The 15,471-nt window shown below is 44.3% G+C and overlaps 1 protein-coding gene across 2 annotated transcripts in view; it reads left to right on the plus strand.

The window, feature by feature from the left end:
• Window positions 1–12,321, plus strand: part of KIZ (kizuna centrosomal protein) — a 144,249-nt gene extending 131,928 nt beyond the window's left edge. For both annotated transcript variants that reach the window (XM_042931755.1, XM_042931756.1), the window contains 2 exons: window positions 9,719–9,762; window positions 12,169–12,321. In XM_042931755.1, coding sequence (XP_042787689.1) covers window positions 9,719–9,762; window positions 12,169–12,272 — 148 coding nt within the window. In that variant the 3' untranslated portion in view covers window positions 12,273–12,321. The remainder of the gene's footprint in view (window positions 1–9,718; window positions 9,763–12,168) is intronic.
• The last annotated feature ends 3,150 nt before the right edge of the window (window positions 12,322–15,471 follow it).

A 15,471-nucleotide genomic window follows, 5' to 3' on the forward strand; every position in this document is an offset into this window, starting at 1 on the left:
AACATTTGCTGAACCCCAGCACCTCTTATAAGTTTTTCAAGCAATGTAAGTGAGTTGGTGAGTTGTGTGCTGGATTTGTCATCGACATAAAATACTAGCCATGCGATGGCATTGGGTCGGAAAAAATATATAGATGGGAATCAAAGCAATTGTCTGAGGAAATACCTGCCTTTTAGGCTTTGGCTGCATATTGTTTAAAACTGCACAAATTTCCTTTTCTAATAACATTTCTCATTAAAAAGGTGTCTTTTAGATGCTTACATTACATTAGAATTAACTTGCCCTGACAAAATTTTAAAACAGAAACTTTACATTTCTAACATCATATCCAGTATCCCATAATATAAAGTGATTTGATCCGGAAATGTAGTATTTTTTAAATAAAAAAAAAAAAATCCTATTTTCACTTATATTTTGAAAAACATTATACTATTTTTAGGACTGGAATATCTTAAAATGAGATGGATTTTCTAAAATTAGGTTGTTGCTTTTTGAAACCCGACAAGTTCAGTTTTAGAAAACTACTCATGTAGTTACCAAAAATTAGCATGTTTAATACCTGGGTTTTCATCCTTGGTTTTGAAAGAAGTGGGAGGAAATGAATTATGGGACAGGAAGAATGTTCAAGTGTTACATATTTTTGATTATCCTGTAAATTCAAGTTCTAGGTCTTTTAAAGGGTATTTTAAAAGACAGTAAGTTCTACAGGTAGGTGTCAGCACTCACTGTTACCATCTGGCTCACTAACACATCCTGTAGTTGTTAAAAGATCGTTGGAAATGGTCATCTCCATTATATTTTAGAGGCATTAAAAACCCCAATTCTTCTTGAACTTGTCTTTATATGTATATACTCTTCAGGCAATGTTAAAATACATTCAGAAAGCAGCTAGACCCAAAGAATGTTTTCTCGGCCTGGTAATTTCATGTCTTGTGTCTATATTTCACTAAACTAAATTCATACTTTCTTCCCCATCCATTTTGAGGCAGGGACCTTGTGTTACTATTGCTCCTGCATGAAATTAATTTTCTAAATAAATCATGAGTAATCTCATAACCCTCTTTAAGGAAAAAAAAAAAAAAAGGTCTTCAAGGAACATTTGGTTCTAGACACTTGATAATAATCCAGTGATGAAAAAGGTCTGGGCATTGAGTGTGTGGGTTTGGCGTGCTGTTTGTTACGGTTTAGTTCTTTTGCTGGGTTTGGTGTTGTTAATACACCACCCTGGGCTTTGGAGAGCTCTGGTTTTGCTGTTTGTGCCTGGATTCACTGAAATTTCTTAGAGGCTTACATTTAAGGATCCCACTTACTGCAGTCACTCCTCGTGCTTTATTGCTTTTACAAGTGGTCTCGAAACCCAGTACTTGAGAATAAACATAACAGTGCAGTGCTGCTGTAGCACTTTTAAAAATTCTTCTTTGCTCTATTTTGTCAGTGAGCTGATGAGCAACCTCAAAAAAAAAAAAAAAAAAAAAAAAAAAAAAAAAGACCCTGCTGGACCTAAAAAAAAAAAAAAAAATGGCTTCTTCTGATGTCCTAGAGACAATAATTATGATGTGCTAGTTAAGCCCAAACTACAGCTGAGGGATTTTACTTTAAAGCAGCGGCTTGGGTGCAAAAATGCATTTATAGCTCTTTGTCTGCACCTCATTATGTGTGGGCCTGATTCATTAAGTAATTGGTTTGCAGTTGTTTACATGAGTATTAAGGCCTTCTTTTCAGCCGCCTTTGAGAGATACATTGTGCAAATGTTGCCTGTGATGAATGCAGAATGAGGGCCAGAGGGTCCGTCCTATTGGCTAAACAGTGCACTCTGTTGAAAAGCCAGAGAAAGGGATTGGGTGCTGCTTTGCATAGCAATGACTTTCTTAATAAGCGTTACAGATTAATACACACCAGCTATAAAAGATGCAAAGAGATACTCTTAGCACATTTATCCATGCTCATTTCATTGTGATGGTGGTGGGATCCGGGTGCTTTCATATTCCGTTTTTCCGAGCAGCAGCTTCAGTGCATGAGCCGTAATAGAATCCGATGTTTATTGTATTATAAATCACGGGCAAGTAGGCAGATCGGCAACAGTTTATTATTAAAGATTCTTTCAGTGTAAATCTTTTTCTACCATTGTATTTGCTTCAGCAAAATCATTTTGTGGTTGAGTGGGGATGAAAGGCATAATGTACGAAGGAGTGAGTCCTAATAGGAAGCCGTTCTCCAAGTAAAGACCACTTGTTCCCTTTTGTTCAGGGGTGCATGCCAGAGCTTCCTCTCCTCTGCAAACATTGTCTCGCTTTACCTTCCCCAGGAAGCGGTTTTCACGCTCCCGGATCCATTTATTCAATGGAGAGTATATTTTAACAGCCTGCCATGTAACTTCAGTTTACCGTCTGGATCGAGATAACATTTTACCGAAGAAAAGGATGTGTGCTTGCAACATAATTGCCTGGGGGAAAGGTAGCAGAAGTCACCCAGCCATGGCACCCTGGCAGGGCCGCTGTGGGTGGCATTTTGTGTCCACCCTGCAACCACCAGAGTGGCCAGCGGAGGGCGCCTGGCCGCAGCTGATGCCGTGTCTCTCTCCTTGCCTGGTCACTGGGCCATTTTCCCTTGGGAGAATACAAAGATTGCATGGAATCAATACCAGTGAAATAAAAATGACGTATTCCTGGAAGTCCTTTAGGTTTTATTAAAGCACCCGTTCTCCGTCTCTGGCTTAGCAAATCTGCAATCGCCTTAAATCCTACTGAATAAGCAGCTGCCTAAATATCCTACGTGTTCTCCTCATAGACCCACCTACTTTATTTTTTTCTACACAGAGCATGAAAGAACAGTAACTTGCTAGATTAGCCGAAGGGAAGGAGTTAGCAAATTGACCCCAGGCAGTTTAAAAAAAAAAAAAAAGAAAAAAGGCTTCTGCTGCAGGGTCCCTGGCTAACCATCAGGGGGCGCTCGGACTTTGTCAAATTAAAACTGTCTCAGCCTTTGGTCAGCCCTTAAAATTAGAATTTACAGAGATTTGTTGGCATACTCATGGGGTTCTTTTCCTTCCTGAATAATTTTATGCCTTCTATTTTTCAGAAATATATGTCGCTTGAGCAAAATTGTAGCTGAAGATTCTATTTGAGACATTTTAATACCGATTTTAGCTAGCAGTCAAAATCATTAAAAATTACAGAATTTGGAGTCTAGAGACCACATCTTCTCTTTAGTTAATATTTTCAGTCTTATATAGTAAGACCCTAGAACAGGAAGGACACTTCCCACTAGTAGCCCCCCCCCCCCCTCGTGGTCTCCCATCCCATAGACCCCTGCTCTTGGCAGGACCCTCAGAGTCTCATTGCCAGACTCCACTGACATGACCTCAAGGTCACAATAACTTGGGTAGTTTGTTGACAGGCTGTGGATACTTATTTCCTTCAACACAGTATTGTCCATGAGGTTGAGAATCATTGTGTTACTAATATTAGGACATCCCCCAGGTCTGCTGTTTTCCAGATTCCTCCTCCCACAGGGCCAAGAATGAGTGTCTGAAATCCTAGCCTGACTGTTGCACCTCTGCTGCTGTGAGTCTCTCAAGGGCTTCTGTTACCCATACCCCCCTCAAGCACTGCATGGCCTACAGTCTGCAGCGCCTTCCAGCCCGCTCCCCCATGTCCCTGTGCCCACTTGACAGCCTCATGTCATGCCCTCATACAACCAGCTATGTCATGAGCCCCAGCTTCTATTCCTGCTCTTTTGCTGGAATGCTTCTGCCCCACACTTTCACCTGGCTGATGCCTACTAGATTGTCAGGGCTTAACTATTAACCTTCTAAAAGTCTCCTAAGCAAAGGATCTGGTCATACAAGACGCCCCTCCTGTGGCCCCATGGCTATTTCTACCATCATCTGTAGCATAGGGATTGTAGCCATTTGCAGGTACCTTCCCCTCACTGTGAGCTCCTCACTGGGGGCTTGGAGGGCTTTTCTGATTACCAGTGCTCAATAACTGTTGGACTTGCTGAGTAAGTGAACCTCTGTGTATAGCTCCACATTCACTCAAGCATTTGTCTTAGATGCCCTCACCTCTGGGTGGCATCACGTACCCAAGCTGCAGGAAATCATGCATTCCACAAAGGTCTCTGCATGAGTGTATAGGAGAGGGAGGGCACACACACATTTCCCAAGGGAGACTCCTGCAGTCAACCTCGATTGCACCCTCTCCAATCATGCACCATGCATTTGGCTTCCAGGAAACACACTGGGCATGCACCCTCATACAGTGCATTACTGGGGTCCTCACCTAACTGCTGTCCTGTCTATTGGTAAAAGGATATCTGGCTCTTGGCCCTGAACTTGACATGGGCTCTTGGTATGTGCTAGGGGCCTGCACGTTACCCCCTAATTCTGCTGCTGTCAGTTCTCAGCTTACCCCACAGTTGCCCTTTTTGGCTTGTGTCACAGTTATTTTGGTATCTGTCTCCCCACTGGAGCATGAGAGGCCCAAAGACAGAGATCAAATGGGTGTTGTTTGTTGCTGTGGGCCCAGCATAGAGCTGATGTGTAGTGTGACCTATGAGACAGTGAATGAGTAAGGGAATGGATGAATGAACAAACCATTGCTCTGCCGACCTGCTTGTGCAAGGCCTGGCAGAGGCCATTTCCCTGTGTCCTCCCCGTCCCAAGTGCTCCTGCCCATCAGGCTCCTTAAGGAGGAGACTTCATGCATCTCAGGCCTGTTTCCTTTCTCTCTGTCCCCACATTTTCCCTTTCCTTGGCCACTGTGCCAGAGTACTTGTCACCTTCACTTAGAACCCATGACTGCCATCACCAAACCAAGCACATGCCTTTGTGCACCCGAATGCTGTGACAGTGAGCAGCACCAGTCCCCCACACCTGCCGTAGCCAGGCTGTCAAGCAGGATTCTCTCTATACTTACCAGAACACTGCAACGAAGGCCTACTTCCCCCATTTTGCAGACAGAAAACGGGTGCTCAGAGAGGTAGGGAGCTTGCCCAGGGCCACACAGGGAGCAGAGTAGAGCATCAAGGGAGTAGAGGCTGTCTGGCCCCAGAGCTGACACTGTCTCCCATCAGCAGTCCTGCACTGGGACAGGGACTGGCTGCCCCAACCCAGGTTCTCTCCACCCTGCTGTTTGACCACATCTCACGAGGTGAGACAGGTGTTTGCATTTGGGAAGCATCCATGTGCTGGGGGGCTCTGTCCTCGTCTGCCCCCACCCCCATCTGACAGTTCTGTGTGTCTTGAAGCACAGCCTTCAAAGCCTCTCTGGGCCCCACCACCCATACAGTGAAAGCGCTGGATAATCTATAAGTGCTCTGCTATAATTTAATAATGGGTTTCTTAGAAGCTCATAGGTTTTCCACTTCTCATTTTGTCTCTACTTGCCAGTTCCACAAAGCAAAACTTCATGCTTACAGTAGGCCTTGCCATCTAATTTTGTATTTATGTTGACTGTGTTAACTAAGTATTCCTAGCTACATTAGCCTTTTGCTCATATAACATGAATAGTTGACACACATAATTTCAGTGATACCTTGTTTCACCACGATTGTGGATTGTGCACGTGGGTGCCAGGTGCTGCTCTTCGAATAAAAACTGTTAAGGCCCTGACCAACCTTGACTTCTTAAGTTTAGCAAGGATGAGAACAAAAGTGACTTTGATTAGAGTTGTCCTAATCTGGTTTATCAATAGCAGGGGAATTCATAAACAATTACTGAAAAGCATCAAAAAATGAGATGGCTTGATGGGTAGACAGAGGGAAGATATGTGATAAAGCCAATATGGCAAAAGGTAAATTAAGCATCCCCTTCATGGGTATGTGGTATTTATTGTACAGCTATGGGGAAAAAAATACCTAACCTGCTGGGAAATTCTGCAGAGGTCATTGTCCCATTATGATGAGACCAACAGAACATGGTCACATTTTAATTTAATCCATTGTCTGTGGTGTTTTACCTGAAAATGGTTTGTTTTGAAGTAGGACCTCCAATCTAATTGTAACCTTCTGGGGAAAAAAAATCAAGTCTGCCATCTTGGATTCTAAGAGTTACCCATGAAAGACCATGCAGGGGACAGGCAGACCCTTTGGTGTGCTGTAAGTATGGCAGTGTCACCTGTTCAACCGGCTCGGTGCACTGTGGCCCCAGGGCCAAGTCTTGGCCTCTGCCTGCTTTTGTACACCTTCAAGCTAAGAGCGGGTTTTACATTTTTGGGGGATGAGGGGAAGCAAAAAAGAGGGAGAAGGAGAATCTTAAGCAGGCTCCACACTCAGCATGGAACCCAACACAGGGCTCGATCTCACAACCATGAGATCATGACCTGGACTGAAATCAAGAGTCAGACGCTTAACCAACTGAGCCACCCAGGTTTTAACATTTTTAAATGGTTGGAGGAAATCCAAAGAAGAATGATGTTGCATGACACCTGACCTGGAAGTTCTATGAAATGCAAATTTTAGTGCCTATAAGTGAGGTTGAATTACAATACAGCCCCACCTATCGTGTTCATGGCTTGTTTCCATGCTACAGCCACAAAGGTGATTTGTCCTACAACCATATAGCCCACAACAGCTGAGCCATTTACCCTCTGGCTCTTTACAGCAAACCTTTGCCAACCTCTGTTTTACAAGATGAAAATGTTACTTTCGTGCTCTTAGGGAAGACGAAGCAGTCAGACTCCAAGTATGTGTGACCCAATCCCATGGCCTATAAGACTAACTCTTCCATTTCTTATACTTTGCCAGAGTGAATGTGTTCCTCATCTTATTTATTATAGTAGCTCAAGTTGACTATATCCAGTATTCCAGGGAAAGTTCTCCCACTATGCCCGTTGGCCTTGTCTTAGCTTTACACATTAGGTGTGACTCAGAAAGAACCGTTGACCCTAAGAATTGCATGTGACTCTAGGTCAGCTTTGAATTGGGGTGTCACATTGGTGGGCAGAGCTGGCTTCCCAAGGGGAAACATAATTGCCCCTAGTGCATGGGGATGGAGTAGGAGACACCTGGAAGCAGTGTCCACCTTTCTCAGTGGGTGACGTACATGCATTTAGTTCTGCAGATTTCTTGCACGATTCCGGTAAGAAACTTAACCTGATTCTGAAGTCACAGAAGTAGAAACATGAAAGTCAAATAATGTGCCAGCAACTAGGTCGAGTGTCTTTAAGCAGGGCCCTGCTCTTGGTGAGCTTCATCTTTTCATTCTGCACATAATCACCAAGCGCAAAGCCCTGGGTTACCCAGGGGAGCTGAAGCAGGTGCCATCGCTTCCCTCACAGAGCTCATAGTCTATAGCAGAAGTGATCACACATGCATTAGTTACACAAATGAGTGTAAAACAGCAACTTGGGTGAGGAATCAGTGGTGGGTGGGGGAGCAGTAGGGGAAGTGAGGCTGCAGTAGAAGGACCCAACCAAGTCTGGGGATCAGCCTTTGAGGTGCTGTTCACGATTTAGGGAGTTCATCAAAAAACAATGGGAAGGCTTTAAGGAGCTTTAGCAAGGAAGTGGAGTGAGAAGTTCATTCTTGCTGCTGAGTGGAAGATGGACTGTAGGGGACAGGGTGTGTGTGGCATCACCAGTTAGGGGCTGTTACAAAGGTCCAGGCAAGAGGTGCTGGTGTAGTTGGCCAGGTTGTGGCAGTGTGGAGGGAAGAGCAAGGATTGAATTGTAATACAGCCCCGTCTATTGATTTACACATCGGAGCTGACTGGGTGCAGGAGGGCCTAGGAGTGGAAAGGGTTGGGGAGGGAGCAGAGGATCCGAGTGCCCTTGACTGAAACAGGAGGGACCTGGCCTGGCAGGAGAAGAGAATCACAGTGGGGAGATTGTGAATTTAGTCATGGATGAGCATGTTGCCCACAAGGTGCTTGGGAGGCGGCCAAGTAGAACTAGCACATGAGCACAGGCCATGTTTCTGGAGCTCAGAGAAGTGGCTGGGGCCACGGGGATCTGGCCCGTGCTTATCTGCCATTGTGTCCTTGCTCTTAACAAGAGCTCCCTGCTACCACATCCCACTGCATCCCCCCACCCCTTTACTGGCCTGTGCGATCCTCTCTGGCTTTCAGAGCAGAGTCCAGGAGATGCCCTGCTTCCTCAGGGGTCCTGCAGCCACCCATCACCCACCCTTTGCTCCCTGTTCTCCCAGCCCTCAGTGCTCTACCCCTCTCCCCGCTGTTGCTCTTATTACCTGGACTACAGCTGGAGACTCTCTGGCCCCCACCAGCACTGTTCTAACCCACCTCTGCCTCCAGCATCTAGACTAGTCCTCATGAAATGAGAGGTAGGTAAATAGTAGACATACAACCCACAGTTGCATTTAGTGTGTGTGTGTGTGTGTGTGTGTGTGTGTGTGTGTGTGTATACACTAGTACTTTATGAAAGATGGATTCATATGGTCAGTGGCCACCTTACCTGCAGCCTCCATGACTGATGGTTAGTGCTGGGCCCTTTCATAGGACCATCCACTCTTCATGGAGAAACAGCTGTGGGCCACTAGTTGGTCATGACAGATAATGAAACAGGCACCAAGTTTAAAGGAAGCATTGACAGATATTGAGCCTAGAAAATGATACCTAAATGGAGCTTATTTTACAGGAAAAAAAAAAACAAGTATGGCAGCTATGGAAAACAGCAGATTTTTAAGCCATAGGTTAGCCAGACTTGACACAAAGGAGGGAGAAGATAAGTTCACAGGGTTTCCTATGTTAAGAGGACCAGGGTCCTGGCCGTGAGCAGTGACCATACACATTGGGGTCTGTCTTTTCTTGACATTCTTCTCCTCTAAGAGACTGGAATCTGTTTTAATGCAATAATATATAAATGTAAATCCCAACAAATACCTTGGCAAGAACAGGTTGCTAGGTATTAGATGCCATAGACACTAGCATCTTTGTGTATGTGATACCCAGAAACCTACACCTCGGTGTCCAGGATACTTACGTTTTTCTCTGTCTTGAGTTAGTGTTTTTAATTAAGCAGACTGAGAGTTTATCTTGGACTCCCTTGTCAAGCCGTTAAGGATTGGTATCACTGGCTTGATGGAGATGAGGATCTTATCTTCCCCGCCAGCTTCTCCTTGTATTCTATCTTGGATTCTCTACTTCGGGTATTTCACTTTTAGCTTGTCTAAAAGTGCCAAAGCTTTGTCTGGACATGTTTTGGGAAGGCTGTTGAAGGGAAGTGGATCCTCTACCTCACCATGTGCTCATTGTCCTGCGCTGCAAGGGATGCCCGCAGGGCACACTATGACCCGGTGTCTGCAGGGCCAGCAGAGAATGCACTCAGGGATACTGGTGATGCTGTCGCAATAGGGACCCACCCACCAAAGCATCAGCAAGTACCTCTGGCCACCGAGGTCCTGACATTTTCTTCTTCTTCTTTTTTTAAAGTGTTCTATTTATTTATTTTGAGAGAGAGAGCAGGGAGGGAGCAGAGAGAGAATCCCAAGCAGGCTCCATGCTGTCAGCACAACCCCGGTGGGGGGCTCTATCCCACGAACCGAGAGATCATGACCTGAGACGAGATCACAAGTCAGAAGCTCAACTGACTGAGCCCCCCAGGCACCGCCTGACATTTTCTTCTTGCTCTTAAGACTCAGGGAGAAGTGTAAAATTTCTGGCCTTTCAGTGCAGTACTTCTTTGCTAATGTGCTCATTGTAAAAATATCAGTCTGATTGTCATTTTTTTTGCAAGACTCAGGCTATTTCTTTATTTTTCAGGCATGAAAATGAAAAGAAACTAACTACCAATTTAGAGTCTAAAGGTAAGAGAAATCACTGGAGGCTAGATTTTCATCTTGTGTTTTAACCCAGAGTTGTTTTGTGATGTGTTTCTTGTTTCCTGCACCCTCCTGTAAGGACTGTGAAGCGTGTGTACGATCACTGGGCGCCCTGTGGCTCTCCCCAGGGTGATTATGGTCTCTGAGGGGATTGGAGGGCTATCGAGGAACCATTCTTCAATGACAGGGCTATGAGCTGACAATATATGGCGTGCCATGGGCCACGGTGGCATAGCATTCTAACTTGCAAGTATGAATTTGCAGGGTATCCCAGCCTCCACATCCAATTGATTGACAACACTGGTATATTCTACCTGTGAAATGGTTTTTGACTCTGTCCCCATCCTCATGGCTAATGCCCTGAGAGTACCCACTGCTCATGACATGACAGGGCTCTTACAGTAGACACTAACTGGTTTCCTCCCATGTGGCCCCTCTCCCACTCCCCATTGTCCTCCACCTGGCCACCAGCATCTAAAATCTCATGTAACCTTCTTACCTTCCTGGTTAAAAATTGCTAATGCCTCCTGCTACGTGCAGGATAGAGTCCACAACTTTCTCCCTTTGTGGTCTGGCCACATCCCTACTTTCCAGCTCAGTCCCTACCAAGATCTTGTCCTCTGTGGATCTAGTCACAGTCAGCTTTTTCCAAATATAGATGTACCTCAGAGATACTGCAGGTTCGGTTCCAGACCACCGTAATAAAGCCAAATAAATTTTTTGGTTTCTCAGTGCCTGTAAAAGTTGTGTTTACACTGTACTGTAGTCTCTTAAGTGTACAACGGCATTCATTATGTCTAAAAAAGTGTTAATTAACATTAAATTAACTTAAAATACTTTAAAAATAATTAAAAAACACCTTATTGCTAAAAGATGCTAGCCATCATCTGAGCTTTCAGTGAGTCATAATTACTGATCACAGATCACTGTAGGAAATATAATAATGGAAATAATAATAATTGGAATAATGAGAGAAGTACCAAAATGTGACACAGAGACACAAGGTGAACAAATGCTGTTGAAAAAATGGCACCAATAGATTTGCCTTGTGTAGGGTTGCCATAGACCTTCAGTTATAAAAAAAAACACAGTCTCTGCAAAGCACAGGAAAATGGGGTATGCCTGTATACCACGCTTGTACTTCTGTGCCTTTGCTCATGCTGTTTCCCCCCCTTTTCTTTAGCACCATGAGCTCCTATTTGTCTTTCAGCCCCACCTTCCATGCTAACACTGTGGTATATCCTATGCAGGATATACCTATGCAGAGCTTGGGCTTGTTCTATTCCTGTCTGCTTAGACCCCCGTCCCAGTAGGTTGTGGTCGAGAGCGTGGGTATAAGTCCGACAACCTGGGTGGGACTCCTGGCTTCAACACCCGCTAATTCTGTGATTGGGGCCAGTTACTTAACCTCTCTCAGCCCATTTGCTCAGTAAATGGAGACATTAACACTTACCTTCCCAGGTTGGTACAAGGATGAAATGGGGTTGTGTGTAAGAAGTCATCACAGAATGGCAGGTAGTGCCGTGGAGATAGCGGTGGTCATGGGGATTGTCCGTATAGCAGACCGTGTCCCACCACATGCTGTCCGACCACGCTGGAGATCACAGTGCAGTTCGTGGGCACGCTGTGGCCTTCCACCACAGGCAGCTGTGCATCTGCCTAAGGGCTTTCTCTGGCTGCAGGCGCATGCCCAGCCCCAATGGGGCAGCCAAGAGTACCCGGGAGTTGATGCCCTGGTTGAGAATGAGAATAACCTTCAACCAATGAGAAATGGAAGTTGGTCAATAAATAACCCCACTGCCTTACTCTTTGTTGGGACAATTCGAGGAGAGTTCTGAGTTTCTCAGAGAGTGCCCTGCAGGCCTGAGCCGCCTTGTCCACTGCCAGCCCCCCTCATTAACACACCCTCTGCTGGCTTCCTCTCTTCCTGTGTCACTATTCCAGCCCCTCCCATCGTTCCCAGGATCACCGCCCAAGTAAACCATGTGCACCCAAGGCCTCCTGTTCTTCCACCATGTCTTCCTTGTGAAGTATAGAAGGGGATCAAAGTGCAAGAGCAGCTAAGCTGAGGTGGTCTCAGGCCTGGTGAAATACCTGGCTAACCCTGCTTCTGTGTTAATCCTGATTTAAAATCCCCATCCTGCAGTAAAGAGCTGATCACAAGAAAAGGGGAAGGAAATATTCTGCAGTGTTTCCATAGAACACACTGAGATGTGCAAATTTGTGCAGTATGGACATGCATCCAGATGCACCTGGTCAGGTTCAGCCCTCAGTGTCCCTAGTAAGCCTTTTGCAGGCCAGTGCTTCCAGTCCCCTGGAACCAGTCTACTGATGAAGCCAAGCTTATCAGAGTGGACAGATGTTAAATAGCTGTCTTTTTTTCTCTTCCAGCCTTTTGGGATGAATCCGACGACAGTAACTCAGAAATTGAAGCTGCTTTACGCCCTAGAAACCATAACACATCTGCCGATGACTTTGGTGATTTTTATGACTAATAAGCAGTAACAACCATTGGACATAAAGTCATTAAATAACCTAAAACCCTGTGTTTGTATGTGATGTCCTAAACAAGCATGTCTTTTAAAGCTTCCTAATTGTTTAATAGGAGCACTTGGGACCATATTGCTACTGGAGTGAAATTCCATGGCATAAACATAAACTAGCATATTCATTTGAAGTGTTATCAAAAAACAAAGTGATATGCAATGCCCATCAAAATGTAAGTTGTTTTCTTTGTAGAAATTGACAAGCTGGTCCTAAAATTCATATGGAAATCCAAGGGACCCAGAATAGCTAAAACAACCTTGAAAAAGGAAACAAAGTTGGAGTACTCACACTTCCCAATTTTGAAACTTACTTAAAAGCTGAAATAAACAAACAAACAAATGAAAGCTGTAGTAATTGAGACTGTATGGGACTGGCATAGACATACAGATCAGTGAAATATCAATTTATATATAATCTAGAACTGATAATCCAGAAATAAATCCTCATGTGTATGGTCACTTAATTTTTGACAAAGGTGCCAAGCCATTCAATGGGGAAGGAGTGATCTTTTCAACAAATGGTGCTGGGACAACTGAAGAGCCAAAGAACTGCAGATGAATGAAGTTAGATCCCTACCTCACACTGTATACAAAATTAACTCAAAATGCATCAAGGACCTAAGTGTAAGAGCTAAACTATAAAACTCTCAGAAGTAAGCATTGTGTAAATCTTTCTGACCTTGAATTAGGCAATGGTTTCTTGGATATGACACCAAAAGCCCTTAACTGAGAAAAATAGATACATTGGACTTCACCCAAATTAAAACATTTTGCTGCAAAGGACACCATCAGGAAAGTGAAAAGAATGGGAGAAAATATTTTCAAATCATATATCTAAAAAGGGACTTGTATCCAGAATATATAAAGAATTTTTATAATTCAATAAAAATACAACAAACTCAATTTAAAAATGAGCAAAAGTTCTGAATCGACATTGCTCCAAAGAAAATGTACAAAAACAGTCACAAACTAAAGGACACATGACAACTAAATGCAATGTGGGATCCTAGGTTGGATCCTCGAACCAAGAAAGGACATTAATGGAAAGTTTGGGGAAACCCAAATTAAGTTTGGAGTTTAGTTGATAGTAATTATACTAGTGTTGTTTTCTTGGTTTTTACAAATGTACTGTGGTAAGGTAAGATCAGAGGGATGTAACAAGAACTCTGTATTATCTTTGCAACTTTTCTATAAATCTAAAATTATTCCACACACAAAAATCCAGCAGTAAACATGAACATTTGGGTGATACCCTTCCAGACCTTTTCTATGTTTTTACCTTTTCTTTGTTTTTCAAATCGTCTTGAACATTTCATTTTTTAATTCTTAAATCTTAGCAGACAATAACACAGCCCTTCAGCCAGCACACTAGCCAGGTATTTGTCAGCAGTGCTCGTGGAATACAGAGTCCTACATCTGAACACCTTTTGCTGGAGATCACATGTCATGTGTACTGATGATGACCCAGAACAAAGCCTAGCTTTGTGCAGTCTACCACTTTCCTAATGCTTAATCTTACTTCTGAATAGTGGTAGAGTAGGCCTGGGGCCCAACACCTTTTGCAGGCAAATTTTCCAGCTAAATTTAATAACATTCTTTTTTTCCTTCCTATTGACCTCAAGTGACCCTGATTTAAAATGCATAGAAGTAATATAAAGTTTCCCTTTTGTATACATTGTAAAGAAAAGAAGATAATTGACTTTTTAAATTATACTAAGAAAATAACAGGACAAGTGATTGGCGGGCATGGCTAAGGGGCTGGCTAACTAAGCTCCACTGTGCTGTGCTCACCAGACAGCTCTCTGGTCCATTTTGGGGTCTCCAGGGGTTTAAATTCCTGGAGGGTCATGCACTGGCCCATAGGTGGTCTTGTTTCCCCAGGTAAAGGCAGTGGGACAATGTAAGTTTGTAAACTATTTGTATGAACCACCCTCCCTCCACCACGTTCTCCTGCCCCCTCATACCGCTACCACAACTCACAACACTCCTGACACCAGACATGTGGGGTTTTCCCACACCAACCAATTATCTGACCCCAGCTGGGCGTCCTGCAATGCGATTCAGTTCTGACACTACCTGCACTTAGTGCAGACCCCACAGGTTAAAGACACAGTTCCACAAGGCTGACCGCCCCACCCCCGCCCGACTTCAGACACAAGTCACAAGTAGTAGGTCCCCAGGTTATCTACAACTTCTGTCTGACTTGGCTACAAATCTGATGGCCACAGCCCCTCCTTGGTTTTGATAATTTGCTAGGTGGCTCATGGAACTAAGGAAAACACTCAATTCCTTTTACCTGTTTATCATGAAAGGTATGATAAAGGATATAGATGAACATGCAGATGGAAGAGGTGCATATCAAGGTGTGTGGGAAGGGGTGCGGAACTTCCATGCCCTGGCCAGGTGGGCCACTCTACCGGCACCTGCTTGTGTTCAGCAACCTGGAAGCTCCCAAACCTCCTACTTTTGGGATGTTTATGGAGGCTTCATCATGTAAGCATGATAGATTATGAACCCCACTTCTACAGAGCCCCACTCCCCTCTCCAAAGAATGGGGGGATGGGCCTGAAAGTTCCAAGCTTCTCATCATGACTTGGTCTTCCTGGTGACGAGCCCCTAATCTGAAGCTACCAGGAGCCCACCCAGAATCACCTCATCAGAACAAAAGACACTCCTGTCACCCAGGGAAATTCCAAGAGTTTAAAACTGTTTAGAGCTCTGTGTCAGGAACCAGAGAGCAGAGGACCAGAATATACATTCTCTATTAATTTCCAGTGGTCTTCAAATTTATAAATGAGACTTTGGTGAGCTTGGTTAGCATGGAGACCTGAACACCTGACAAAATCAAGTGCTATAGCTCAGTGCTAAGGACCCAACTCTATGTCAGAAGTAACTGCCCTTCCAGCACCTACCAATCGAGCTTCAGACACAGCTTTAACATCTTACTAGCAAGCCTCTTCTGACACTTTCTGCATGTCAGGCACTGTTTGTGCTAGTCATTGGGAATAATACAAGGAGGATCTAACATAGTCATTGACCTCAGGGTGCTCACACTTCAACAAAGGAGACAAAGCCTGAAGCGAGGTACATTATGTACAGTAAGATGATGACAGATGATAGATAATCTTAAACACACACACACAGGCTC

This window comes from Panthera leo, chromosome A3 (genome assembly GCF_018350215.1).
Source record: "Panthera leo isolate Ple1 chromosome A3, P.leo_Ple1_pat1.1, whole genome shotgun sequence".
Classification (NCBI taxonomy): Eukaryota; Metazoa; Chordata; class Mammalia; order Carnivora; family Felidae; genus Panthera; species Panthera leo.